This window comes from Periophthalmus magnuspinnatus, chromosome 20, assembly GCF_009829125.3.
Source record: "Periophthalmus magnuspinnatus isolate fPerMag1 chromosome 20, fPerMag1.2.pri, whole genome shotgun sequence".
Lineage (NCBI taxonomy): Eukaryota > Metazoa > Chordata > Actinopteri > Gobiiformes > Gobiidae > Periophthalmus > Periophthalmus magnuspinnatus.
Genome location: NC_047145.1, coordinates 18,335,579 through 18,363,497, shown reverse-complemented (window position 1 = coordinate 18,363,497; position 27,919 = coordinate 18,335,579). Strand labels below are relative to the sequence as shown.

The following is a 27,919-nucleotide window of genomic DNA, read 5'->3' as shown; positions in this document are numbered from 1 at the left end:
TGAGTACTTCATCATTCAAAAATCTTTTGTTTTGAATAGTTAACTGCTATGACAACAGTGCCATTTTTTTTCTGAAACCCATGGATTAGCCACAGTCCAATATAAATTATGTTCAAGTGATATGGTGGAAAATCCATCCCATCACATATGTATCCTGGTATGTGAAATAAACAATGAAGCTGAGCTCTCATAAAACAAACTGTATATACTTAAAACAGCCATTATAAAGTACTATAATACATTTTGGTTATAAAAATGTGTAGAATAGAAAAAATCAAATAAAAAGCAGGCTGTCATCTATCTCAGGCTGAGGTACATTCTGCACAACTGTGACAACAATTAAACAACAGCTAACACCACTGGCTCACTCGACACAATACAAAGAGTTGTAAACATCGGGAAGGTCAAAGGGTGAGCGACATCAGAGGGAAGGTAGAGAGACATCAGGAATCGGGCTCAGTCTCATTTGAACAAATAATGAGTTTCCAAAACTGAATTAGAAATCTTTGTTAGTTTTGGCATTTCAACCCTTTAAATCTCAACCACATCCCAGATGTTTAACATAGACACAAACTGTCAAGTACTAAGAAGTATTAACAGTACACAGTCACATTAGATCCATCTAATAAATGTGGTTTCAGAGGTGGGTTGAATTAGCCACCATTCAATTAGAAGAGACTTTATAAATGAGTGTATAAAATACTTCAGATTCTGGTAGAAATTAAGTGAAACAGAAATTAAACTGAGCCCAGAGATTCTCGTTGAAAGCACTCATAACACTCTCGAAACAGCTGAAGTTTTGTCACCATCTGCTGGCCAACACCAGTACTGCAAGGACATCACGACCCACAATGAAAGCAGGGGCTGACATCTTGTAGAAAAATGGCATCCAAACTACTTATCCATTTGGTTTGATGACACATTTGGCAGCAAGACAAAGTGAGGATGCTGTAAACACTTCAGGGCTAGAGTTTTGGGTAAGCCCTTTTTTGGTGTCTTGGTAACCTGGTGAACACTGATGTACCTGACAGTGGAGGAATAATGGGAGAGTCAAGCACAGAATTAACTAAAGTGGAAAAATGTTAGGCATTGCACCAAGTGAAATGTCTATCAAGCAGCATGTGATAGTAATTTTTCTTTCTCATTACAAAATCGCATACATAGAGTTGAAAACAGAATAAATCACATCCAACATCCACTGTACCTGTGATGCTGGGTAGGCTGAAAGCAGCATTTGTTGTAATGGTAATTATAAACTACAAAGTGCAATAGCGCCATCTTGTGCTCTAATCCAATTTGCAATCCAAAACTCAGTGAGTTAAAATCCACAGAGACAAACCTTACTGAAGAGTAGGTTTTAGATTGGCATAACACCTCACATTTACTATCCCTGTGAATGCACAGCTTTAAAAAATAAAGAGGAAAAAATATAAAAAGTTCCACAGCCTTGTATCAAAGGCAAAATATAAGAAGGGTGCATTGCATCGACTTTTGGCACAAATAGCTTCAGTAATATGCTCTTAGTAGTAAGAGTGAAATAAAAACATGTTTGGTGAATGTGACAAGGTGGTGGGTGTGAGGTTTCAGGACAGATGCGTTTCCCATAATTACTCTGGAGGAGGCGGGGGCTTTTGGTGCGCTGGGAGACTGTTACCATGGCAACAGCCTAAACTGTTTAACGGTCGGTTAAGGCATCATCAGAGGAAGGAGGAGTTCATCCTGTGGCAGAGATGAAAAAGACAATGAAACATCAGTGATAATTGGGCACATCACTGTTGTAATCACACAGTCTCTGTGTGAAATTTACTGTTGATGGCATTACGTTTTCAGAAGCTCATCTTTGCCTGGTTAGGACTCACTCTCCATAGTGACTGTAACGGTTTCACTTCCTGCTGTCAATGCAAACATACAGTAACTAAAAGCACAGTGATTAATGGGATATTTAGAGCTGATAAAAATGTTTCAGACCTGATTTGGGGGAGTTATTGGACACATGGTCTTCTATGTGATTGGTGTGCTGGTCGTCGCTCAAAAGCCGGTTCTGTGATTCGCTGAGTGGACTAGCAGGAACATCAGTAACACTGGCAACATGATAAAGACACCTTGAGTAAATAGATCTATATTCTTGCATAACAAAATAGGACTTTTGTTTGAAACAATCACATTTTATTGGGCTCTGGTTGCAAGGTGACTGTGGCTTGCTCTACGTCAGCATTCACCAGCCTCGTAGGGAACGTCAGGCCATCGCCCTGACTGTAAACAAATAGGACAAAGAGACTTATTAAACATGATCAAATATGAAATATATACAGAATGTATTATAAGAACTTATCTCACCTCGTGAACACAGGCAGTAGCCAGTATTTCTTTTGGTCTCCAAATACTTGAGCAATGTTCTTTCGGAAACCAAGAGAAAAGCCATTTTTATCAGAGCCTGTTCTGAAGACGGGGGCTCTAAATGCCTCTGAAACACACAAGAGGTACAAAATGAATTAAAGGGAAAATGTTACACATGCACATAAATTTCACAATGTTCACACTTGTAAAACTTGTACAAAATGTATTCATAAATTATAAAAATGAGAGTCTTTAAATGGCAATGTGTGAAATGACTTGTTTTGTGTTGAGTACTTACCTATGGTTGATCTGTTCTTCCCCACAAGCCACAGATGGTAGCTGAAGAGGGACAAAATGCTAATGCAGAACATGGCTGCCACAAAAAACAGAAATAAGACGTGGAATTTGGCATGTGTTGCAGTGTCTGGCAGTTCGTTCTGGGTAGAAGACAAGAGCAGAGAGAGAAAATGATAAAATATTAATATTTGTGAAGGGAGACAAGACAATGAATAAAAAGAGGAAACTGTAAGATTGTGCTTTATCATCAAAGTTACAACTACGCAACATGCAAATGATGACAACAACCATCCACAATGATGGACCGCCGCACTAAAGACTTCGGAGGTTAGGATTACCTTTGGGCAATTCTCAGCCGCTTTCCTCCGACAAAGCTTTAGTACAAATAGAAACAACACTGGTTAGCAAAAGTAGGAAAAAACAGGTGGGAGCGGACAGAAGGTAAACATGAGTCAGGAGTCAAGTGGAGAAATACACCAACGTTATGGGGAAACAGGAACAGAAACTGTGAAGAAATTAAAATAGCAATAGCCTGTTTCTTTCTGTCACATAACATGATGCAGTGCAAAAGATGTCATCATTTCATATCATGACATTTTCTCCTGGACGTCAAGCGATACTGGGTGTTCTGTGGTTGCTTGCAGTTTTATCTAGTTTACTGTACCAAAAGAGAGGCTCAACAAAACCAGCCATTTTATTTGAAGTGAAACATGAAATCAACAAAGATTTTTCAAATATTCAAAATAATTATTTTCCACATATTTGGCTTAAAAAAAAAAAAATCTGCCTGTAGATGTTGAATGACAAGTCAGATATAACTGAAAAAGGAATGAACTAAACTGATCTATGCTCATCTTAAAATACGAGCTGCAGCCTAAACCGCAAACCATTTTATGCAGGACTTATTTGGCATTTTTTGTTTGATATGCCATAACAGCAAGCAATCCAGAAATGTGTAGATGTGGTGTGATCCAAAAAAAAAGCGAGAGAATGGAGAGAGAGAGAGGGAGAGAGAGAAATAAGCCAGAACAATGAGTGAGTGTTGAGGGTGGCACATGGGGGAATGTAGGAGAGAGAAAGTATTTTGCCCATTCAATCTGCCAATATAAGGACACAGGGCTGAACCTTTACAAAGAAATTAATTACTGCACAAATGTATATAATTTGAGTTTAAGCATGCAAGTTTATACTTACTGTCCAAAATTTTATGAAATACTGTAGAACTGTGGCAGCAATAAACAAACAGTAGACCAGCGAGTAAGCCAAGAAAAGGATGAAAAACTTGTAGTTGGAGAAGCCGACGCAGTTGTTTACCCTAGCAATGACAACAGATATGCATCTCAGCTCAGCATAAGTAACAGCTATGTAATGATGACACATGGATTAAATAGCATAACTAAACAACTACAGAAAAAGTACCAGGGACAATGGTGATCCATTTTCAAGACACACCTAAAACAGCAGTAATAAGAAAAACAATGTAACGATGCTGGTAAGTTACAGGATTACTGAGCTACAGTTTACTTATAATACAGTGAAATGAATATTTCTCACATGTCGCAGGCGGAACAATGGTGACATCTGTCTGGTTTGATAACTTGACAGCGATCACAGTAACGTATGGCTGCATTGAACAAACAGAAACAAAAACATTAATTACAGTAAAGCACGCATCAACCCACCAATGATCAAGTAAAAGTACAAGGCAAAATTGTGATCTGTGACCAAGCAAAGAATGTAAGACTGGACTAAATAAATGCAGCAACAATGAAAATGTGATGTGAACATAAACTGACTAAAAGGGAGCGATGTTTGACACTTGAATACTTTTCTCTATAATGTCTATGATCTGACCATGTATCTGGCCGTAACTGAGCACGATGCAAACTAACAGAAGTTCACGCAATAACAACTTGGCAGAGAAATGCACTAAACTCTAGTATCTATCTATCTATCTATCTATCTATCTATCTATCTATCTATCTATCTATCTATCTATCTATATATATATATATCTATATCTATCTATGTATATACATATATATATATACACATATATATATATATACACACACACGCACATATATATATATATATATATATATATATATGCAAAAAGCTGAACAAATAGATTGCTCTCTCCAAAACCTCCAACTTCAGCCTTAAAAGGGCTAATCACTACCTTCTTAAGGTGTTATTACACTCCCATCCTCGCTGACAGGAATAGCTTCAAATAAAATAAAACTGGTTGACCACCACCCTTCAGCCTACCTCCTGCTCCTGTGCGTGTGTAAAGAGGCAGAGTCGATGCCACACGCCACAAGATCTCCTGTTGAGACTCTGGACGCTCCTCCTTTTCATAACGTTCTTTTTCCACTTTGGGTAAGCAGAACTGGTAAGGACACAAAAACATGATCATTTTAATGGTGCTATGATCAAAGTCTAGAGAAGGAGATTAGAATAGCTGAGTTAGTTCTACCTCTTTGGAGGGGTTTGCAGGTTTGGTGAAGATGGTCTTCCAATAAGACCATACAAACATTATGAATGAGAGGTGGAAGAAGATCAAGTAGACGACTGGACCAAAACAGTAAAAGGTATGGCATTAACAAACATGGAGCAGCAAACCTCAAAGAGTTAATGTGGAAACTGCTGTCAAGACATGGGTTGTACATCTGAATAATAAATTAATGAAAGGGGGAAGCAAGAGCAGCATGAAATGTTCTGATCCAAGTAGGCTGCCATCAGCATTTACTGACAGTGCGTTTCTGTGCCAACTTTTTTTTCCCCTTTTAGCTAAGTCTACAAAGCATATGTCACTGGCCTGATGGAATTAGAGAGACAAACATTTAGACACTTACTTTTTTCTCCGATATTTAAGATGGTGACTGCAAAATAAAACAGAATTACAGTTAGTGGAATCTGTTGTCTTTTTATTCAATGCCAATTAATAAGTCAATAATGAAAGATTAGATTACAATGTTTTCATAATATTAAGCAGAAATAAAAGGACAAACGTTATTAGATCCTCTCAGTATTTAGCACAGTTTAAGACTAGAATGAAAACACACCTCACCTCTTCTCCCTGGCATTTAATACTAGCTAGACAGAATGTTTTTGAGTTTTATTGTTCTTTGCCCATGCATCATAATGTCTGTGTATTTGATTTTTGTTGATTTTTATGTGAAACACTTTGGGCAGCTAAAGTTGGGCTATATAAATAAAACTGAATTGAATTGAAATGATATCATCCACTTCCTATAACAGGCTATATCATTTATTATGCCAGCTAATCTAAAAGCATCTCAATGAAACACTAACAGCATATGCACCGCTAATGGCAGGGAGGGAAAGTTATTTTCTGTATCTTAAGTTACTGAGTAATCTGGGCATGGACAGTTTCTCAGCTAGATCTAGATTTGATTTCCCAAAACCATTGTTGAGCTGCAGTCCATTTAACGTTACTTCCTGCTGGTCAGCGAATGCTGTTTGGGAGGAAGCGGAATAAAAACACCAGTGAAAACGGCTTAGAAAATGCAAATGTCGTGTACTTACATATACATAGCTGCACTACATACGCATAATACGACCAGCAAACCACCAGAGCGATAAATATTACAGGTATCCATGCTAAGCCTCGTTGACAGCATCTCAGGACGTGCGTAGGCGCCATCTTTCTCTCTCCACTGAGGAAAAGGCAGTCTATTGGAAAAGGGCGTGGCCACCGGCGACGTCACGTAACCAACACAACGTGCCCATTTTAATCAGTTTTATTTTAATTATTAAAAAAAATTACATATAAACTTGTATACTTATAATCTCACACTATTTTAAAAACCTAAACCCTAACCCTAACTCCCTATGGAAGCCCGTTTCCGCCATGAAAAAAAAAATAAAAGCCCCACAGAAAGTCGAAATTACGAGTTTTAAACTCGTAATTATGAGTTTAAAACTCGTAATTATGAGTTTAAAACTCGTAATTATGAGTTTAAAACTCGTAATTATGAGTTTAAAACTCGTAATTATGAGTTTAAAACTCGTAATTACGAGTTTAAAACTCGTAATTTCGACTTTTAAAACTACTAATTATGAGTTTAAAACTCGTAATTATGAGTTTTAAAACTACTAATTATGAGTTTATAACTCGTAATTTTGGGAATGTAACATTTACAAAAAGTGAACCTCATCAATTTTGATTAAATGAATTTGGTATTTTAATAATTTCCTCAATAAACCAGCGGGGTTGTGACCAGCTGGCACTCTGCTCAGACCAGGAAAACGAGCGCTCACAGACACAGAGCACAGCTCATGAGTGGTCAGAACAGCACTCAGGGCCCACTGATTTGTTCAAGACGCCAGAAACTTTACTGGAGCTTAATTTATTCATTTTTTAAAAGTATGTAGGTGATAAACATAACAGTCCTCCTCCTGTCTCCTCTGCTCTGTACACTCAGTTGCAGTGTGCTACAAGCTCAATTAAGACTTTAAAAGTTCAAATTACGAGTTTTAAACTCATAATTAGTAGTTTTAAAACTCATAATTACGAGTTTTAAACTCATAATTAGTAGTTTTAAAAGTCGAAATTACGAGTTTTAAACTCGTAATTACGAGTTTTAAACTCATAATTACGAGTTTTAAACTCATAATTACGAGTTTAAAACTCGTAATTTCGACTTTCTGTGGGGCTTTTATTTTTTTTTTCATGGCGGAAACGGGCTTCCATACCTAACAAACAAAAAAGAAAAGAAAAAAAAAACCCCAAAAAGAAAAAAAACCCCAAAAAAAACAAACACGTAAACGCATATATAAAAGACAAGATGGAAAAGGGCCTTTAAAGATAATTGATGAAATCTGGCGTAAGACTCACTCATCCACTCGGTCCAAAAAATGACAATAAATTCCCCAAAAACATTTTGTATTCATTGTTTGTCCATTATGATCAATAGCACACATTTGAACCCTGTTGTTGATGGTTGTTGTTACATAAAATTAAACTGTAATTAAAAGTATTCAATAGGTTGTTATTCATTTCCAGTATGTTATGGTAAATTGGTCACATTTTTATATAGCACTGTTCCACCTTCAAGTCACTCAAAGCCCTTTACATCAAGGAACCACTCATCCTTTCACATATACATTCATACACCAGTGTACGCAGACACTGGAAGTGAAGTGTCTTGCTCAAGGACCCAACGACACCTGCGAGCTGGAATCGCACCTCCAACCTTTGGATCAGTGGACAAAGACTCTACCAACTGAGCTACTGTCATTTGTAACGCAAGCATGTGTGATACTGACTAAAAAAATAAAAATAAACACTCAACAAAATTTAACACTAAATTGTAAGGTTTATTTAATAAATTATACATAGACTTTCAAGATGTACAATGATCATTGCATTAATCCATGTCATCTTTAAGACAAAGTGTTCAAAGTATTTACACATGTACAATTATCAGGCAGCACTTTACAAATGTTGAAATCAAACTCTAAAGACTTTTCTGTGTCCGTCTATTGCCGGTGGGGAGCTGCCCCATGATTATAATACATCTCTATGTCCCAAAATAAATGGGCACAATTCAAAAATCCCCCAAATCCCCCAAGATTGACAGGTGCACAGGCTGAAGATGAAAAGGGGGTAAGCCAGAACATAGTGCAACATACTAATCTGTCACTGGATTAGAGGTATGAACTGAGCTTGTTCTTCCAGTCTTCCGTTCATAGTTTACAAGTCTCTGTCCAACCAGGTATCTGTAACGCAAATGTGATTTTATTTATAAAAAAAATGGACAGTTCACTTCCATCTATAAACATATCTAAAAAAAAGTCTTACTTGTCGTTTTTAATGTGTTCATAAAGCCGTTTAAACTGACGGATCTGAAAGGAGAGGATACCGATAAGTGAGACCACCATCAGCAGGAAGGGGTATATCCTCCTCTGCATTAGGATCTCCATCTCAGGGGTCACTCCTATGCAAAAAAACAAAAAAACATGAAACTATTAAAATGGATGGAATAATAAAACCACTTAAAATTTAGGAAAACTTTTTACTCAACACTAACCTACAGCAGGTACCACTCCAGCAGCGATTACATAGGGCACACACAAGGAAAGCAGCAAAACTGAGATGACAGGAGCGGCCAGCTTACGGATTATATACTGGAGATCAATGTTGCGAATACCATTTGCATAAACCTAAAACAACAACAAAAATACTGTTAAATCCTTATAAAAAAACCCAACATATTTCTGAGTTGTAGGTGAACTTAATAAAGATTCCAAACAAATTGCATCTAACAGTAAATAAATAGACACTGAATAGCTTTTATTCCATTGCCAAGAAAAAGCAATATTATAAAACTATATTGTATAATTATAAAAAATACATATTGCTGGTAGGAAACAGAAAAATAAAGGAGTCTATATTTTTTTTGAACCACTGCAAACTACATATTGTTTTGTATGCTGTACTTTCCACCATAAAAATACTGCACCTGCTCAATAACTGTCTTCAACCACCACTGAGGTCCCATTAGTGTGATTGCAGCAATGATTTTGGCATGAAGAACTCCCAGAGCCCAGTCCTGCACCAGAAAAGAAAAGTTATTTACATATGTGAGAATGGAATGGACTGGACAGTGAACAGTCTTACAGTACCTGCCAGGGGTAGAAAAGAGGTGTTTGGTCCAATGGGACTCTCAGAGGGGCAACAATGACCAACTCAAACAGCAGTCCAAGCAGCAGGGGAATCACACCCGCAACTAACAGAGCCACTACCAGGGTCTTAAAAATCTACAAAACAGAACATTTTATTGATGTGTATCTTTATATTTAATAAATGACACAGTTGTCAATAGTGGGGCTTCTTTGGTCTCAACTGTGCTCATTCTAAAGCATAGACTGTATAAAGAAGCGGACTAAGGGAACCAAATGAAGTTCGTTGAGGCTAGCAGTTATAGGGTCTGTTATTAATGTTTTTATCTTGATTTACAGACAAAAAAGCCAAATAAAAACACCAGGATCATGTAGCGCAGGTTAATAGGAATATTTCAAGACCAAAATGACAAGCCTAACAGCAGCATGTTTTGAAATTATGGCAAGTAAAATTATTATTAATATGGTTATGTTGTTGTGTGTCATAATACAGTATAAATTATGTGGACCAACCTTTGTATAAGTCTGCTTAAAGGACAGTAAGGACAGTAAGTAAGTCCTCATCTGTGTTTCATGATATGAGGTAGACATGCTCAAATCAATTATTCTCTCTGATCTGAATCCTCACTACCTAAACCCCACCAGCGGCAGTCAATTATTAATCAATGCTAGTGCAGCCTCTGGAGCTCAGTGAGGAAATTCTGGAGGTTCTACTGTGATTGTAGTATCCTTTAGCTTTTTAAACAATAAGAGCCCAAAATACCTACTTTTCCTTTATAAACATAAACAAAGCAGACATGTTCCAGGCTGCCCCCATGTGGTAATGTGACATCACTACATTCTAGTATGTGAATACAAAGCTAACAGTACATACCATAAATGTCCACTCCTGGACTTTACGCATGATGACCGTGCGTCCCTGGGGCATCCACGCCAGCATTACAGTGACTCCACGAATGGACAGCCAGCACACATAAAGGCCACACGCTGCAGTGTACAGCTCATGGATTTTAGAGTTTCCAGTCCAGAAAGACATCAGCCAACGACCAGCAAACACTACAAAACAAGGTCAAAATAAAAATTTAAAAGAAGACGTATTCACAAATGTTTTTTTTTTTTTACATTTAAAATGCAAGTATAACATATGTGGATCATGGTTTTACATTGTGTCCACTGTAAACCAGAATATTGAATTCACAGTTCAAAATTGAAGGTGGGGCCTATACACCTCTTCATAGTGTCATTTTCTTATAGCAAGAAGCAGACTTTAATTTTTATTGTTGAAAAATGGCCATTTGACATTTTTTTGTCTTTTTATTTTTCTTGTGTGACTCGGAAGTAATCACAAGTACAGAGCAGTTGGCGGGGATAGGTGAGCACAGACATTTTCTGAGTACCGTATTTTCCGCACTATAAGGCGCACCTAAAAGCCTTTAATTTTCTCAAAAACCCGCAGTGCGCCTTATAATCCGGTGCGCCTTATATATGGATCAATATTGGTCAATTATGACACCCGTAGTCAGGAGGCGTCGCTGAAGTAATAGCGGTAATAACCCTTCAAGGACTGAGCACACTATGGGCCAGTATAGCTCACCTAGACCTAGACTTTTATTATTTTTTAGTCATAAAAATCATGTTAAACGAAGTATCAGAATTTGCTGCATTTTTTCACACAACTACTTCTATTTTACACATCCATCCGTATTTTTTCTTTTACGCGTCGAATAAATGACTGGGAAAATCCCCGCAGCCCCGCGCTCTCATTCAACACCTTCAGGACAACAGAGGCAGATTACTGTAATGATGGTAAAATATTTAAATAGCCCCGTGTCTCCACTTTGAGACGCCGTTTGAGTTTACATGAGAGCACGACTGAGCGCGGAGTTACGCTACTGGAAAGTCCGTAACCCGCTCTATCTGCAACGACAGGATCCGACGCTATAGGGATAATGGGGAAACGGGGAGACAGCACCGGGCGACATACGCCACAATCTGCCAATGGATCGCGGATGCCTGGGCTGATATATCACTCTCAACTGTGGTCCGAGTTTCACGAAGGCAGGAAATGTCACTGAACTGTTAAGACAACAGCAGCGACACGGATAATGGCGATTTTTACGAGACGGAATCGTGCACTTTGAATGAGCTCGACCAACTGTTCAACTCAGACACTGAAGAGGAAGAACTCGACGGATTCGTGAATGAGGAATGAACTGAAAAAGTGAGGCTTTTACGTGTTTCTTTCACGTGTTTACAACTAAACAAGGCTGGGAGATATTGTGAATATGGACATTAACGTTTGAACAACGTTGAGTTATTGTTATTGCTTTGCACTATTTCGAGAGTTACTATATTGTGAATGCATTAACTTGTTTTGTGAGTTTGACTGACTTATCTGACATTCCCTTCAGCGCAGCTCCATCTCGTGGATGCGTAACACAACCCCAGCTACTACAGTAGTTTATATTCTATGCGCCTTATAATGCGGTGCGCCCTATATATGGAATTTGTTTTAAAATAGGCCATTCATTGAAGGTGCGCCTTATATTCCGATGCGCCTTATAGTGCGGAAAATACGGTACTCAAACCTCAAGACAATGCAGGATTACTCAAACATGGATGAATAACGCAAAATAAAACTCTGACTAAGCTAATAAGCAAATACTGTTATAACATGGTTAAAAGTTCATTTAAGTCTATTTTGCATAATACTTTCTCTAAAAATTCCAGAAGTTTATGAAAAAACTCCTAAGCATCACTGGGGAGAAAGGAGGCTTGAACATGCAGAGTTTTTAATTATACGAGTTAGAGAAGTGTGGTCTTCAATTGTGCTATAATGCAGTTCACCTTTCGCGGTCTTGCAGATTTTTTTTGTGCAATTTTGCATGCTTTTTTTTACAGCGTATGAACGCGCATTGTGTTCTGTGTGCTGATTGATTGACAATGCTGTGTCTTGCCAAATTTACATAAATGTTTGATCGACACTACAGCGGAGCGGCGCCAGGAAGAAGAGGCACGGTCAGAGGAACTGTGAAATATGTGTGAGTCACTATTAATTAATTAAACAAGAGAGAAATGTGAGAAAATGTTAATGCCTGTCTGAGAAAAGTATATAAAGTATTGAGGGGTTTTACAGTCTTAAAACATATATAATAATTGGGAAAAATAAAGCTGATACTTCACGGATTTCGCCTATTATGAGTTATTTTTAGAACGAGGGACCACTGTACATTTACCTGGTAGTGTTAGGCAGACTAGACTGGCCAGCAGCAGAGTAATGCACATGAATGCAATCAGCAACACAATCTAAGACAAAAACATAAAATTGTATCACATTAATAAAGCATTCATAAACAATTATCTATTAACATGTTTCTCTTTACTTTTTCTTTAAACCTACTCTGAATGGGAAGCGAAGGGGTCGGTGGTAGGGTTGAAAGCCTACTGGTCCTCCCTGTTGAAGGATAGCCTGGTGGGCTGCATGTAGCCCTTCCCCAACAGCCGGAGCTGGATTATTGTTGTTATGGTGACCTGGAGCGGGGTTGTTATTGTTGTTGTTGTTGACGGGCTGGTTCGCATCATTGTCTTCCTGCTCTCCAAGGAGGTATGAATGAAGGTCCCTGAGAAGATGCATCAAATGGACAATTTATTAAATTATCATTTTAAAAGTTCAAAGATATATCATGAAAGTGGGGTTTAAGTGCGCCTACAATAAATATCCAGCGCTGACGGTCCATGCTCTGACTAGGCCTTTGAGCCACTGGCGGGTGTGCCCCTGCTCCAACAGAGCGGGCAGCACAACCTGAAGTAACAGGAGCTCCAATGACAGCTCACTGACTGGGGCATCACTGAGGAAGAAAGGCATAACATATTCACTTGTGGTATACCAATTGAAATTCATATGAGGCTAAGGTATACTTTGATTATATTTCATCATACATCTTTTTTTTTTACCTGTAGAGCATAACATTGTATGGAAGGAAAGTAGGCAGAAGTAGTTTTATCATCCTGATCGGAAGCCATAGCATGAGTAGAACAATAGATCCAAACACAACCACAGACAAAATGAAACGCCTCAGGTGTCTATAGATGGGCAGGTGAATCATTTCCTGAACTGGGTTAAAATCTGGGTCATTGAGGTTTCTCAAAAACCAAAGCACTCCAGGCCTTAAAACCTGATGAAAGAAGGACAGACATTTTGTAAGATAAAACAGACAAACATAAAAAGTAGTAAAAGTAAAAGTAGTACCTCTCTCAGAAGGAGGATGAATGACGCAAAATAGAACACGTAGACCATTCCCACGAGCCAATGTAGAAACATAGTTGTGCCAGGTGCTGATTTAAAACTCAACTCTCTGTCTTTGAGTGAGGCATCAAACATCTCCTACGCAAAGAAAAAAAAAAAAGTAAGTTCTTGATTCAAAGTAATTCTAGAAGTTACATTTGTATAGATGTAAATGGGAATTAGATGTATAATACAGAAAAGTCCTGAGACTTTGCAGACAAAGAATGGTTCTTTGATTCCTTTAGGACAGCATTATTAACCTTTACAGATTAAAGGAGGTGCAGAAGTTTCTTACATTTTGAGCCACATGCCAAAAATGACCTACTGTCTGCCTTTGCCCTTTGTACAAAATGCTAGATCCTTTTGAACAGATTTCTTTGACAAGTTATAAATATAACTGTGATAAAAGACTCTTACTAGGGAGCAGATGTCAAGCCACCAGCCACAGATGAGTGGAAACACCCCTATTTCCACAACGACCAACAGAGACACCTGTATAAGACAAAGCAAAGCTGTATTTCAAAATATTCTTTTTTTTTTACAATGAATTATGTGTCAACAGATATTTGCACATAGAAACAAAGTAAAACAGGTATATCCAGAAATCTTACCTTAACTACAATGTAGCAGACTCCAAGGAGACGCCGTGAACGCTGAAATCTGACCAGAGCTGCAAGTCCCTTAGGCAGCCATTAAGGACTAGATATTTACACATGTACAAATGCAGCCTAATGTAAAATACAGGGTCTTTAAGTAAAGTTATAATATTTATCTAAGTAAGACGTAAGACAAGAAAGGATACATGACAGAGTATCAGGGTCATTGCCAGCAAGATGTACCCCACGATGGTTGTAATTAATCCTTCAAAATGTGATGCTTGAACCTATAGCAATAATAACACTGTAGTCTTAACAAATAAAAGCAAAAATATTTAACAGTGGAAAATGGAGATTCTTACATATTCTTCAAAACCAAGACCAACAACGGAAAAGTGTCCGATGTGGTAAGGACAAAATGCTGGAAAAAAGGGGGAAAAGATGAATTAATTTACTGCAGCAGAGGTGAATCTCAAGAAAAAGGTGTACTCACCAAATACCAGGATGAAGAGCGTGTTCAGAGACACAACCCAAAACACATGCTCCTGGAAATGTGGATAATTGTATAGTTTAAAACGAAAACTGTAAATTATATTTATATATATATATATATATATATATATATATATATATATATATATATATATATATATATATATATATATATATATATATATATATATATATATATATATATAAGATCATATAGTCAAAATATATTTAAATTAAACTCACCAAAAATACTAATGACCCATCAAGACCAAGCATCTGTAGAAGATAAGGAAGAAATAGGATGCCATTAGAACAATACTGAAATTATATTACTAACATGTGTAATGTCTCATTCGTCCAGGTCTGAGCCACAGTAAAAGCCCAAGTTAAATCTGTCAACTGGACAAAAAAATTGTAGAAGTGAAGATGTTTCGCTGCTCATCCAAGCCACTTTTTCAGTTATAGTCAGATTGCTGGTGGACACTGGCTTATATCTATCTGAAGGGAGGAGCTAACTACACTGAAACTGTAAACAGCTATTTACAGTTTCAGCCTTAATGGGCCTACTGGCTAGCTCTATTGTTCTCTTTGTTTCCTTTGTTTGCTTTGGGTCTGAGGGTAGAGTGGTATATGAGGGATAAATTATGTCTAAGGCTAAGAATGTCTTTCCTAACAAAAAATGCTTCTTTAACTCCCCTCTCAAATAATTTCTTTTCTCTGGTGGATATCTCCGCTGTACATCAGGACAACATGAATGGGGGCCTTAGACATCACCTGTACCCCATATAAAACTCTATCCTCAGAGCCAAAGCAAACAAAGGAAACAAAGAGCACAATAGAGCTAGCCAGTAGGCCCATTAAAGCTGAAACTGTAAATAATAGCTGTTTACAGTTTCAGTGTAGTTAGTTCCTACCTTCAGACAGATATAAGACAGTGTCCACCAGTAACTTGGCCACAACTGAAGAAGCAGCTTGGATGAGCAGCGAAACGTCTTCCCTCCTACAACTTTTTGTCCAGTTGACAGATTTAAGTTTGGGCTTTAACTATATATTACTAACAGTTTTGCATATAGGATAGTACGCAATTACCCTTTCCCAGGTAAGCTCCTCAGCTGCTCTGTCCCACTCCAAAGCATTCCAGTTCATGTCATCTAGAAAAGAGAAAATACATACAAATAAAAATATACTCTTTTACAAATAATGTATCCCCCAATTTGTCAACAAGTCAACAAGTTTGATTATTTTTCCTATATTCACTCATAAGCTTTTTACAGGACATCAATTCCACATGCATTTCTCATTGCTACATATTGGACAAATTTAAAATATTAAGCTTTGACAACTTGATCAGGTACTCTGATATTCGCTTGGTACATAAAATCTTCCATGACGCTGCCTCACCCCCACTAAAGACCTATGTACAGCCTCGCTCTCAACTAACAAGTAGAGTGTTAAGGTCCATGTCTAGGGGTGACTGCAATGTTCCTACAAGAAAGTCCGCTTTCTCTCAATCTGCCTTCTCTTTTAAAGCCATCAAGGAATGGAACGGGCTTCCAGAAAATCTTAAGAACATAGCAGATTATCACAGCTTTTCAGGGGCTGTCAAAAACTGGCTTCTTGACCATCAGTCCTGCCCACACTAATTATACCAGACGGGTATTCGGCCATCAGATGTTACCCTCGTGGGTACCATCTGATGGCCACTAGATTACCAAATCATGAGTGTTATAGTACTGTCTTAGAGTTATATTACTGTCTTGTTTACATTTATAATACCAATAAGGTACAGAGCTATCAGATGCTACCCTCATGGGTATCATCTGATAACGGCTACACCGTATTTATTCTGATATCTGTTGCATATGTCTCGCACTTTCATAACTTGTAGTTTGCACTATGTATTAAAAATTTTGCACACTTGTACATTGTCTTTTGTATTGCACTTTTTATATGTGAATTGTTTTTTGTTTTTTTATGTTTGTGACACCAAGGACTATGGATGGAAATTAGCATTTTGCTAAATCTGGTGCAGCCATCTTTTTAATGTATCTGCACACTGTCCTTCAAATAAATAAATAAATACATAAATGTAAGAGCTAGTATTCAAATTGCTGAGGTGGGCAAGCAGCTCATTGAACAAGATAAAATAAGAAGTGTTGTTTACCCTGTGCTCCATTGTTGGCATCAGGATCCTCAGCAGCTGCTCCCTCCTCTTCCAGCTCTGGGTCCTCGCCCTGGTCAGGAGGAGCGTCAGGGGGCTCTGGCTCAGCCTCATTGGGGGCCGGAGGATCAGCTGGGACAGGCTGGGGGGCAGGAGGCTCATCGGGTGCTCCTTGGCCAGCAGCTTGTGCCTAGAGGGGAAGGTCAACATATAACAGATGCTTAACTGGAATTAACTGTGACTATGGGTAGCAGAGGTGCAAAAAAAGACATATTCAAGCTTAAACCCCTGACACGTCTTGTAGATACAAAAAGGATCAAATGGGATTACCTCATTTGCTTGTCCAGCTGCATTTGGGGGCGGAGGCTGGTGCTGCTCTAACCATTGAGGTGCGCCGCCGTGAACTATTTGTTCTCTGAGCCATACCAAGCTGATGAATGCACATAACGTGCAAGTGACCACAAAGCAGCCTTGTAGGCAGTCTGCAAGCAGGTTTTCACTGTAGAATTAAGCACAGAAATAAGAATATTAATACGAATAATAACAATTAATTATGAATTTAAGATGTTATTTGTATTTCTGTATAGGACTCACGTTGAGAGCATGTCCAAAGGAAGTGTTAAAAGTGAGCTCACAGAGCCAGTAAAAAGACACTTGTAGATGCGACCTGGAACGAAACAGACATAATAAAAATATATGATCACCATTTTGTAATAAAAATAATCTACAATTGAATGTCTTCAACAAGTTTCACTTGTGACCCTAATATTTAGGTGAACATTTCTTTAAGGCATTATTAATTACTGTGTTGATGTCGGTAGATTCCACTTACATGCAGTGAGAGGAACAACTCCAAGCCAGGCAAATGCCACCAGTGTGTAATGGAACCAGTAGCGAATGGCTGTACCCACACTAGTGAGGAGGCCAGCACAAATGTCCTGGATGGGTAAACGGGAGGGCATGTCTGGAGAGTAGACTGCAGACAAAAACATTGTAACTAATATTAACTGCACGTCTTTTTCAGTAATAAATGTTTGTTGGATCAGTTAGTACTTACTGGGGGTGAATGCAAATCTGTGCTTGCATAATTCACAATACTCCTTTCTGCTATGCTTCAGCCATTGGACTAAACTGAAAATCATAATCATAACATCACGATTTTACATTAGAGTAAACAGCAGAATAATCATAAAATCCAGTATTCATAGCAAATGAAATGTTGTAAATACATTGTTATAATGACTTAATCAACAATATATCGGGTCAGAAAGACCCAGTTAGTTGTGCTATGCAAACAACAAAGGTCTACAAAGCCATTTCTGATGACATAATCTCCCTAGCGGATAGCTGTGTAGATTTAGATTACAGTGTGACGTTGAGTGGAGTGCGGACTAGGGCTCAGGGCTCAGCAGTGATAAACCATACAAACTCTCATAACAGGCCAAATGACACATGACATGAACATGCACTGTACTTATGAAACATGATAAACCAAGAGGAGACTTGGAAACTTCATGAAAAGTTATCAGATTTAAGTTGAGAGTGAATAATGTAGTGTAGTTAGACAGCAGTTACAGAGATGCTAAGGATTTTTGCATATATTTATGGATTTGTATTAACTGCATTATCTGTACTATTGACTTGAAGTTAATCTTCTCTTTAAGTCTTACAAATACAAATCACACCTTCTTTGGGGCATTCAAAATAACCCTGACTGGACTGTTTTAGCATTTTATTGAAGACATAGATAACAAGCTCAAAAGTGTGCAATTAATTCTAATGTAGTGAAAATATAGTAAACATATTGAGATCTTATATTAATTTTTGTCAGTATTGCCCACCCCATCGCCCGTGATGGTGAAAACTCTTACCATTCTTGATGGATGAACTTAATACTGCCAGTGCAGACACATGGATGATACAGCGGCTTGTCTGGAGTCCCTTCGGAGCGGCACACACGGCAAATATCTGCTGCAAGTTTTGAAGAGAAATAAGTAAATAAAGACTAAACTGTAGCAACTGTAAAACAAAGACTGAAACAATATAGAAGGAGGAGAGTAGTAGAACATCTTCTATTTATACTTTATTAAAGTTTGTCAACCACCTACAATTATATAAAATCCCTTTAAATATGGAACATAATCGTAATATGAAAATTATACTCATTCATCCCCATAACATTTTTAAACTGTAATAACTATTGTGTTATAATAGTTAATTATTGCGTTATAATTGCAGTTATTTTGGTCGTAATAATCGTGACACCAAATTTCAATATTGTCCAGTGCCTACCACCTACCAGAGAACATTTCATTTTCTTTGAAGCTCACATATCAGTTAACCTCCTAAAAAGCGTAATTTACGAACTAGACAAATATGGAAAGGATAAGGGGTAATGTGCAATTGTACAATTATTTATGTGTTGCTAGTTTCCACCTACAGGCTTCCCCGTGTCATTAAAAACAATAAAATGGTTTTATGCACTTAACTCTCACTCTTAACAAAATATAATTTAGGGTAAGTGAAGTAAAAATATAACCCCAAGAGAGGTTAATTATTTTTGGAAGAAATATCCAAACGTATGATCCACAAATGTTTAACATTATTTTCTTTTAACACATCGGCTTAATTCAACTTTCAACTGGCAACAACCACACTTTTGGTTTTAAATAATAACACCACTTTCTGAAGCAATCGAGAAAAAAAAAAGTTTGTTTATCCATGGCCTAGCACCAAAGTACATCTCTGATATATAAACCATCTCACTCTCTGAGGACTTCAGGGATTCGCCTCATGCTGGTACCCAGAGTCAGGACTAAACATGGAGAATCAGCATTTCGGTTTTATGCAGCTAAAACCTGGAACAATCTTCCTGAAGATGTGAGACAGGCCTCCACTTTGACAATGTTTAAATCCAGGCTCAAAACAGTTCTGTTTAGTTGTGCATATGACTAAAAGGTTTTTGTTCTGCACTTCTTTAATGTTAATTTTATGATGATTATCTGTGATTATTTATGTCTTTCTTATTCTGTAAATCATTTTGTACCTTGTGTACAAATTGTGCTACACTGTACAAATAAATTTGCCTTGCCTTATTAATGCTTTCAGAGAAAACGTTGACCTTTGTGTCAGCTTTTGTTTCAGCTGGATAGACCGAATAATTACAGGGCTATTAACCATAAACCAAGCCAACAATCTGACAGTCAAACAGCAAATTCCATAGTAGAATTCTGACCACCATTACTATACCCACACACCCAAGTTACACAGACCCCTGCCCTACATCTGAGCAGAAGTTATGTGGAAATACAGGACAGTGCGACCACCTGCTAACTTGCACAAAGAGCCTATGGTCAGATACACGAGAAACGTCTGTAACGCATGGCTGATGACATCACTGCAACTTCTAGTGATTTCCATGTACCTGTTTCCCAATAATACTTTTGGACACTGGGTTCTGTGTGAAATAAATGAGTATTGAACACGCTCCGTACTTAAATTTCCAGGCCTGAAAGCTGTTATAATCGAGATGACACATATCTGATAGAAGGCCACCTCAGCGCAGACTGTCGTGAGTGACGCCTTTTTGAAGCTAATGCTAACAACAAATGTGGCAAGTAGCAGCAGTAATTACCTTCTTCGACTGGATCCATTTTCGTCTCTTTGCACCCGGGACAGTTGTTTACGATAGTCCACTGCACAACAAATCCATGAACGACAACAATCTTATGGCTTTGCTAGCTGCATTAAGCTAGCAAGACGTGTCTGTGCCTTGTTCTGTCTGAAATTCATTGACTATCATGAAATGGAGTCCAGGCAAAACATACAATAACGGTAGATACGCCCCTTTCTATCGCATCTAGAGTGCTTTTGTTGCTGTGATAAGCGTGTTTCTCAGTCTAAAATTGCATCGTAACATTGCACAAACATAACATCCTCGCCATAGTTGAAATGACAGATCCACCGGAGACAAATAGCCAGCGAACCACCTGACTACGCATGCGCAGTGATGAGTACTCCCCACTTCTTCGCTTAAAATATTCGAGTATCTTTACTGCCACCACACCATGCGCCTTACCAAATATAATTTTATCTTGTGGCATTTGGTTCTGTTAGATGGTATTGGATTGCACCCATGGGTATATCGTTTATCGTTTTGCACCAGTTATACACCCAAAGTTGCTTCAAACATCCATGCTCTCACTTCAACTATATCTACCATTTCTCTGTGTAATATTATTAGCCGACAGCAGGACAAATACAGTGTTTGTTTTATATGCTGCCCATCTCAGCAGATTGTCACCCCTTGTTACACTCTAATGAATGAGATAAACATGCCTGATATTTTATTTCGCTTCTTCTTCTATGATTATCTCACTATTTGGCTGGAATAAGGGTCATCCGGCGCCGTGGCTTAGTTGGTTAAAGCGCCTGTCTAGTAAACAGGAGATCCTGGGTTCGAATCCCAGCGGTGCCTTTTGAGTTTCGCTCTATAAGCCAAAGTATGTTGATTAATGCATAGTCCTGTACCGTTTATTGAAACATATAAATTACTGCATTCTTTCCTCCATGGCCATAAAAACACACTATTACTTTCTGATTTGATTGTACTTTTATTTTGAAATGTATCTATCGTCACTACGTCACCAGTAACTCCACTTTCTCTTCTTAGTCAAAGTTCAGTCGCTGGTTTGTTGACTCAACTTCGAAGTCGCGCGCTGCAACACGGTATGTAATAGGCTGTTTAAGTCTTAGCAGCTTCATTTAAAATCTGTAAAGTTATTGGACTTTTTTATTAGATGGCAAACGAGGCCAAACCGTGTCCTTGCAACATTGGAGATCGGCTGGAGTATGGAGGTCTGGGTCAGGAGGTTCAGATGGATCACATTCATGGTTATGTAGTAAAGCCCACAGCTGCATCTGAAAAGGCCATCATTGTTATCCAAGACATATTTGGATGGAAACTTCCCAATACCAGATACATCGCTGATATGATCGCCTCCAATGGATACATGTGAGTATTGAGTAAAATAAACTGTGAATCTATCTCACATTTCTTATTGTGCAAATATTCTTAGGTTTTACATTTAAGGTTAAGCATAGTTAATGTTTATTTATGATGTTGTGTTCATGTGCAGAGCTGTGTGTCCAGACTTTTTTGTTGGAAAAGAGCCATGGAGTCCAACACATGATTGGTCCAAATTTCAGGAGTGGCTTGAAGACAAAAAGGCTACCAACATTAAAAGGTAGATGTACATTTTGCATATAAAACAAATACAAATGCACATGTCTGTACTTTAATTACTGTCTGTTTTGAATTTTTAGAGAAGTGGATGCAACTATAGAGTTTCTGAAAACCAAGTGTGGTGCCAAACATATTGGAGTGGTTGGATTTTGCTGGGGAGGTGTCGCCACACACTACATATCTCTGCAGTATCCTGAAATCAAAGCAGCAGTCTCAGTATATGGTAATGAACATACCATACTAGGCAATTTAGATTTGAGTTGTTTGTATCTAGTACATGCAAATCTCTGTCACAGCTAATCTATCATCACCAATCATATCATCAAATACTCCGGGTGGAAAATAAATACTGGTTAGGAATAATTTTGATCAACTATGTCTTTGGTTCAAGGAGAGATGGGGCTTCAAATAAACCTCAAATCTAATAAGCCTGTACTAACCAAAGCATGAGTTATGTGCAATGTGTCACAATGAAACAGTTTAGCAGAGATCTCATTTTCAAAACTTTCAGTGTGACCGGCATATGGGTTTGTTTACTTCTGCAAGTAAAATTCACCAGATAAATATTAGCTTACTTATCTATAGATAGCAGAGTAATAACTTAATCTTGCATTTTAAATTAATATATAGCACAATCAGCACCACTACAACAGCAGCGTGCACTGTCAAATGTTAACCACATCCAGCAGCACAAGGACTTTTAATAAAAAGTTCCATAAGAAGTTCATAGTACCATTTTTTTTCAGGAGTCGTACGCATGATGGAGGACAAATATGACCTGAAAAGCCCCACTCTTTTTATATTTGGAGAGAAAGATGACTACATTCCTCTTGACCAGGTAATGGCTTATTTTGGAAAACCACCCAAATCCTTTATCTCCTTTATCTGTTCACCTTTATCTGTCCAGGTGAAAGAGCTTGAAGACAAACTAAAGGAGAAATGCAAAATGGACTATCAGGTTAAAATCTTTCCTGGACAGACCCATGGCTTTGTTCACCGTAAGAGGGAAGATATGAATCCAGAAGATACACCCCACATCCAGGAGGCCAGGAAGGACATGCTGAACTGGCTCAATAAATACATGTAACTTCTACTTCTAAAAAGTGTTGCTTTACTGACACTCAGCATCAGTTATCCAAAAATAATAATAATAATACTACATATCTTTAAAAATCTCATCATGTGTCATTTACAGTTTACAATAAAAAACTAAACTTTAAGCTATTGTGTGTACATGTGAGAAGTATTTCCTGCCTGAGCATATTACAAGATGCTTGACCTTAGTCCAATCCAGATTGTGATGGGCGGGCATTCAGACTAAAAATCTGCCTAATCACCATGAGACTGCTTCTCTGTGGTGCTTCCTGAAAATTGTAAAAAAAACAAACAAATGATAAATAATTTAACTCTATTGGTCAAAAGAAGTCAGATTAGTCCCACCCAAAGATATTTTATATTGAATCAACGTTTCATGACATTACATGATAACTTGGATCATTGGAAAGTCTTGGAAAGCCCACAGACCAAACACGGTAAGTAGAATATAAGCCCATCTGTAAATGATAGATTTTTTTTCAAATTTTGATATCCTGTATTAGATGGCAAACAAGGCCAAACCGTGTCCATGTAACGATGGCGATCGCATGGAGTATGGAGGTCTGGGTCAGGAAGTTCAGACAGAACACATTAATGCTTAGGTAGTAAAGCCCACAGCTGCATCTGAGAAGGCCATCATTGTTATACAAGACATATTTGGATGGAAACTTCCCAATACCAGATGAAAGAGCCATGGAGTGAAACACATGACTGGTCCAAATTTGATGCATGGCTTGAGGACAAAAAGCCAACTAACATTAAAAAGTAATATTTGTAGTGAATACATATTTGTCTGTATTCGAGTTACTGAATGGATATTTTGCCCTTTCAGAGAAATGGATGCAACTATAAAGTACCTGAAAAACAAGTGTGGAGTCAAACATATTGGAATAGTGGGATTTTGTTGGGGAGACATCGCCACACATTATGCAGCCCAGTATTTTCCTGAAATCAAAGCTGCAGTCTCTGTCTATGGTAATGAGCAGCTATCTGTGTCAAAAACAAGAGTCAATTCATTCAAGTTTTGACCCAAACCATTTTCAGGAGTTGTAAGTACAATGGATGACAAGTTTGACCTCAAAAGTCCCACCCTGTTCATCTTTGGGGATAAAGATGAGTTTATTCCACTTGAACAGGTAGACAACAGAATGTATTTTTTGAAAAATCACCACTGCCTCATTTCTCTGCTGTTCAAGTGAAAGTCCTTGAAGATAAACTAAAGGACAAATGCAAAGTGGACTATCAGGTTAAAATCTTTCCTGGACAGACCCACGGCTTTTTTCACCGCAAGAGGGAAGACATAAACCCGGAAGATGAACCCCACATCCAGGAAGGCAGGAGAGACATGCTGATTTGGCTCAATAAATACATGTAGCTTGTATTCATTATCCAACTGATCAAAATGAACATATAGATTCATTTTGTACCTAAATTAATTACACCTTGAGTAACAAAATAAAAACTATAGCATCACATAATTTGAACAGACCACGTTTTTAATGATTTCATACCACAACAGTGAGGTATTTTTTTATCAAATGATAAATAGTTATGCAGGGTGGCTTCAACGCAGTGCGCAAAAAGTGCCTACACAGAGACGTTTATGTATTGAACAACACAAAACCAAGCGCAAAGTTTTAAGGTTCTAGTCTTCACTTTCTCCAGAGCTTCGTATGTCATCAATTTTGAGTATCATCTTCACAACTTGCGTGGCCAGAAGGATCTGCTGCTTCTTACCAATTAGAGTCTCAATTACATGCTGCTGTTTCATGTCTGCACAAAACAAAAAAACATGTGCAATTAAAACAAGATCAAATAATAGAAAAAGAAATTGTAAAAATCTACAACAGTTTTGATTTTCTAAAGAATGGCTTACATTAGATGACAAAAAAGATAGAAACAAAATAATATAAATAAAAATCTTACCATTTGTGTTTTTCTGAAGGCAGTCAATGCCCAGGAAAGGATTTTTGTCTTTAACTTGTTTGGCTCTGACCTCTGTCATGGTCTGGATAGGGTTCAGACCACTGTTCTCAGCCAAAGCCATGGGGATTACCTCAAGTGCATCAGCAAATGCCCTCATGGCATACTGCTCCAAAGATGGGCACTGCAAAGACAAAGTAGAAATCAGTATAACAGGCAATTCTTATAATCAGCTCATTTGTTAGTTTTCAAATAGTTACTTTGTCGGCAGCTTGATTAACAGCCAGAGCACAAGCGATCTCAGAGGCACCACCACCATACACAATACGGTTATCTCTGACCAAATTACGAATCACACAAAGGGCGTCATGAAGAGCTCGCTTGGCTTCCTCAATAATCTGCAGATTAAAACAAAAATTTTAATAACAGGAACGAAAAACAATCTTATTTTGAACAGAGAAATCTATCCCACCATTTTGTTGCCTCCACGGATGAAAATGGTAACAGCTCTGGTGTTTTTGCATTCTTTAATAACCAACATTCGGTCCTTCGTGGTGCCAAAGGAGATTTCCTTCACCAATCCAGCTGAGCCAAGCTTTTCTGGAGTGAGTTCACAGAACCTAGGCACAATGCGACCCCCTGTGGCTATTGCAATTAACTGGAGAAAAAAAGCACAAAATTAAATGACATCACAGCACATCATCTAATTTTGTCATAATGAAACACAGATTTACCTCTATCTCAGGCCCTCCCACCCAGCGCACAGCTGGAAGTTCATTCTGCAGCAAAAGGTGGTTGGCCTCGTCATCAAAGCCCCATTGACAAATGGCTAAATTTGCACCATTGCTTTTCACCTAGTAGACAATGACAATAATTACCAACAATAAACATGACATATACATCGCTCTAATCCTTGATACACATCTGAGCCATCTCGTACCTGCTGGATCATCTCCTCAAACTTTTCTTTTTCATATTTTTGGAGAGCTTTGTAGTCATCAACAGAAGTAACATCCAACTTATGCTTGGTCTTGGGCTTCGGTGGTTCAAATGGACAGGTAAGGATGGCAATTTTGACATCTCTCAGTTCCTAGGAACAGATGAATAAATATAAAAATAAGATGAATCTTCTGTTCTGTTAACGCTCCTTTGGAAGATTAAAATACTGAAGAGACACTTTACTTTGGGCATTTGCGGATGGCTGAACTCTTTGTCGACAATGACTCCCTTTACGAGCTGTGTGTCCTCCAGTTTGCCTCCAACCTTGCCTTCCATCTTAATGAGTTCAAAATCCACATCTTTCCTCTCCATGTCTGCCACCGTTAAAATTGCATTCACAGCAATCTCAGCCATTTGTCTGTGGCATCGGTTAATGCTGCAAAAAAAATTTAAAATAATAATAATAAAAGTATTTAAACCGGTGCAGCCATAGATATTCTTTAATCTTTTCTGTGCCTTTCCATTAAAACTCACACTTTGGATCCCAGGGTTGTCATTGCAGTCTGAATGAGTGATTCTGTGTTGTTTGGGTCAAAGGGGAAGGTCTCTGACATTTTGTCGAGCTCCTCAATGGCATCGCGTGCGGCCTGGTCGTAACCGTCAGAGATTCTGATGGGGTGAATCCCACGATCCAGCAGCTGCTCAGCCTGCTCCAGTAATGCACCAGCCAGAACTAACACCAGAAATACCAACGTCATGAATACAACAAGAATTAATTTTATGAGTTTATTAGACACGAATGACCCCATACCAACAACTCCAGTGGTGCCGTCACCAATCTCATCATCTTGGGACTTGGACAGTTCCACCAAAATCTTGGCGATTTGGTGGTCCACATCCATCATGCTGAGAATAGTGGCTCCATCATTAGTAACAGTGACCTCTCCATCTCTATCAACCATAATCTTGTCCAGGCCTAGCAGAGAACACATTACAGACCAACTCCAAAGGTCTAGTAAGGAATTTTAAAGATATATGCTTACCATTGGGTCCCAAAGAAGTTTTAAGGGTCGACGCTACAGCCTTGGCAGCCATAATATGTGACTACAGAAATAAATAAGATAAAAAATGGATTATTGCTGCCTTTTGTAATGTGTCTTTGCAGCACCACACTAGAGTAATGATATGGCAAAAACCTATGCAGGATTTAATTGGACAATGAAACAAGATAATACGCACTGATCTAAGGAGTTTGAGAAAAATTTAAACAAAACAAAATAAATCTAACGCTACGCAGGAACATTCACAGTCTTAGCGTAGATGCTCTGGCACAGTTACACTGGGGAATTAATGAAAGGCATAGGGCGGAACATCATGTAGCGCATCAGCAACATCACCCAGAGGCTGCACCTTGAAGTGTACAAAAACCACATGGGCCGCTGTTAGCATGAGAGGCTAACGATTATGCAGCCTAAAGCAAGGAATCAACGCAAATCTATGTAGAAGAAAATATAATGAACGAATACGAGAGCAGTTGCATAGTACAGAAATTACTTCGATGTCAACAAAACGCCAAACTTCTATGAGAAAAACGAGAGCTAGCACCAGCATGCGTCAGCCCCACAAGCTAATCTCTTTGTACCTTCAGTGCTTCAATGCCAGATAACCGAGTCTTCTTATCCTGGTCTTTAATAATGATGAAGGGCCTTCCATACTCATCAAAAGCGAGTGTCCCAAGGCCGGACATCTTGGCTGTTAGTTGGTGAGACAAATTAAACGTCAACTGTCAAAAATAATGGCTTAAAAAGATGTTATTCTGGAGTGTGGCTAAGTTGCAAGCCGCACGGGTCTGCCGGCGACTTCTGGAAGACTCCACGGGCGGGTAGGGCGTAACCAAG

At 38.3% G+C, this 27,919-nt stretch overlaps 4 protein-coding genes and 1 non-coding gene across 7 annotated transcripts; 2 read left to right on the top strand and 3 right to left on the bottom strand.

The window, feature by feature from the left end:
* Window positions 1–185: 185 nt before the first annotated feature.
* Window positions 186–6,357, bottom strand: zdhhc20b (zinc finger DHHC-type palmitoyltransferase 20b). 2 transcript variants are annotated; one of them, XM_055229902.1, is made up of 13 exons: window positions 6,187–6,357; window positions 5,493–5,519; window positions 5,114–5,208; window positions 4,906–5,026; window positions 4,189–4,258; window positions 4,054–4,086; window positions 3,829–3,949; window positions 2,636–2,774; window positions 2,338–2,464; window positions 2,164–2,253; window positions 1,969–2,081; window positions 1,823–1,892; window positions 186–1,719 (listed from the first exon to the last, which is right to left on the bottom strand). In XM_055229902.1, exons 1-12 carry the CDS (start codon window positions 6,302–6,304, stop codon window positions 1,849–1,851), a joined length of 1,098 nt encoding a protein of 365 aa, XP_055085877.1. In that variant the 5' UTR covers window positions 6,305–6,357; the 3' UTR covers window positions 186–1,719; window positions 1,823–1,848. The 2 variants fall into 2 exon arrangements, with proteins under 2 accessions (XP_055085877.1, XP_055085878.1); XM_055229903.1 differs by having other exon boundaries at window positions 1,823–1,889; window positions 6,187–6,331.
* A 1,602-nt stretch (window positions 6,358–7,959) lies between these two features.
* Window positions 7,960–20,828, bottom strand: LOC117388454 (E3 ubiquitin-protein ligase MARCHF6-like). Of its 2 annotated transcripts, none has more exons than XM_055229901.1 (25): window positions 20,454–20,828; window positions 18,691–18,787; window positions 17,877–17,950; window positions 17,652–17,795; window positions 17,414–17,486; window positions 17,150–17,318; window positions 16,823–17,009; window positions 15,748–15,809; window positions 14,902–14,934; window positions 14,660–14,711; window positions 14,529–14,587; window positions 14,373–14,453; window positions 14,182–14,250; window positions 13,988–14,062; window positions 13,535–13,669; window positions 13,240–13,460; window positions 12,996–13,133; window positions 12,686–12,905; window positions 12,522–12,591; window positions 10,160–10,341; window positions 9,289–9,423; window positions 9,126–9,215; window positions 8,694–8,826; window positions 8,465–8,600; window positions 7,960–8,382 (listed from the first exon to the last, which is right to left on the bottom strand). In XM_055229901.1, the coding sequence occupies exons 1-25, from the start codon at window positions 20,470–20,472 to the stop codon at window positions 8,295–8,297; spliced, it is 2,742 nt and encodes a 913-aa protein (XP_055085876.1). In that variant the 5' UTR covers window positions 20,473–20,828; the 3' UTR covers window positions 7,960–8,294. The 2 variants fall into 2 exon arrangements, with proteins under 2 accessions (XP_055085876.1, XP_033841893.1); XM_033986002.2 differs by having other exon boundaries at window positions 18,691–18,790; window positions 20,454–20,827.
* A 394-nt stretch (window positions 20,829–21,222) lies between these two features.
* On the top strand, window positions 21,223–21,296 carry trnat-agu (transfer RNA threonine (anticodon AGU)). The gene has a single exon. It is a non-coding gene; the product is annotated as a tRNA-Thr (tRNA).
* Window positions 21,297–21,467: 171 nt separating this feature from the next.
* On the top strand, window positions 21,468–23,154 carry cmbl (carboxymethylenebutenolidase homolog (Pseudomonas)). Its single transcript, XM_033986004.2, has 6 exons — window positions 21,468–21,547; window positions 21,619–21,833; window positions 21,958–22,065; window positions 22,145–22,287; window positions 22,811–22,902; window positions 22,972–23,154. Exons 2-6 carry the CDS (start codon window positions 21,619–21,621, stop codon window positions 23,149–23,151), a joined length of 738 nt encoding a protein of 245 aa, XP_033841895.1. The 5' UTR covers window positions 21,468–21,547; the 3' UTR covers window positions 23,152–23,154.
* A 1,483-nt stretch (window positions 23,155–24,637) lies between these two features.
* Window positions 24,638–27,895, bottom strand: cct5 (chaperonin containing TCP1, subunit 5 (epsilon)). The gene is made up of 11 exons (XM_033986003.2): window positions 27,664–27,895; window positions 27,065–27,125; window positions 26,833–26,997; window positions 26,556–26,754; window positions 26,265–26,457; window positions 26,023–26,172; window positions 25,817–25,936; window positions 25,555–25,740; window positions 25,343–25,480; window positions 25,086–25,266; window positions 24,638–24,932 (listed from the first exon to the last, which is right to left on the bottom strand). The coding sequence occupies exons 1-11, from the start codon at window positions 27,766–27,768 to the stop codon at window positions 24,805–24,807; spliced, it is 1,626 nt and encodes a 541-aa protein (XP_033841894.1). The 5' UTR covers window positions 27,769–27,895; the 3' UTR covers window positions 24,638–24,804.
* Window positions 27,896–27,919: the final 24 nt, after the last annotated feature.

Excerpts from the sequence above, each read along its gene's own strand:
- zdhhc20b (XM_055229902.1), bottom strand. The coding sequence starts at position 6,304 with ATGGCGCCTACGCACGTCCTGAGATGCTGTCAACGAGGCTTAGCATGG. Across the intron at positions 5,209-5,492 it reads CTTAAATATCGGAGAAAAAA|TCGTCTACTTGATCTTCTTC; the intron begins GTAAGTGTCTAA and ends GTTTTGGTCCAG. Across the intron at positions 2,254-2,337 it reads CTACTGCCTGTGTTCACGAG|TCAGGGCGATGGCCTGACGT; the intron begins GTGAGATAAGTT and ends ATTTGTTTACAG.
- LOC117388454 (XM_033986002.2), bottom strand. Across the intron at positions 14,588-14,659 it reads GCTCTTCATCCTGGTATTTG|CATTTTGTCCTTACCACATC; the intron begins GTGAGTACACCT and ends CCTTTTTTCCAG. Across the intron at positions 13,134-13,239 it reads TACAATGTTATGCTCTACAG|TGATGCCCCAGTCAGTGAGC; the intron begins GTAAAAAAAAAA and ends TTTCTTCCTCAG.
- cmbl (XM_033986004.2), top strand. The coding sequence starts at position 21,619 with ATGGCAAACGAGGCCAAACCGTGTCCTTGCAACATTGGAGATCGGCTG. Across the intron at positions 22,288-22,810 it reads AGCAGCAGTCTCAGTATATG|GAGTCGTACGCATGATGGAG; the intron begins GTAATGAACATA and ends ATTTTTTTTCAG. Across the intron at positions 22,903-22,971 it reads ACTACATTCCTCTTGACCAG|GTGAAAGAGCTTGAAGACAA; the intron begins GTAATGGCTTAT and ends TTATCTGTCCAG.
- cct5 (XM_033986003.2), bottom strand. The coding sequence starts at position 27,768 with ATGTCCGGCCTTGGGACACTCGCTTTTGATGAGTATGGAAGGCCCTTC. Across the intron at positions 27,126-27,663 it reads CTGGCATTGAAGCACTGAAG|TCACATATTATGGCTGCCAA; the intron begins GTACAAAGAGAT and ends TTATTTCTGTAG. Across the intron at positions 25,267-25,342 it reads TTAATCAAGCTGCCGACAAA|TGCCCATCTTTGGAGCAGTA; the intron begins GTAACTATTTGA and ends TTGTCTTTGCAG.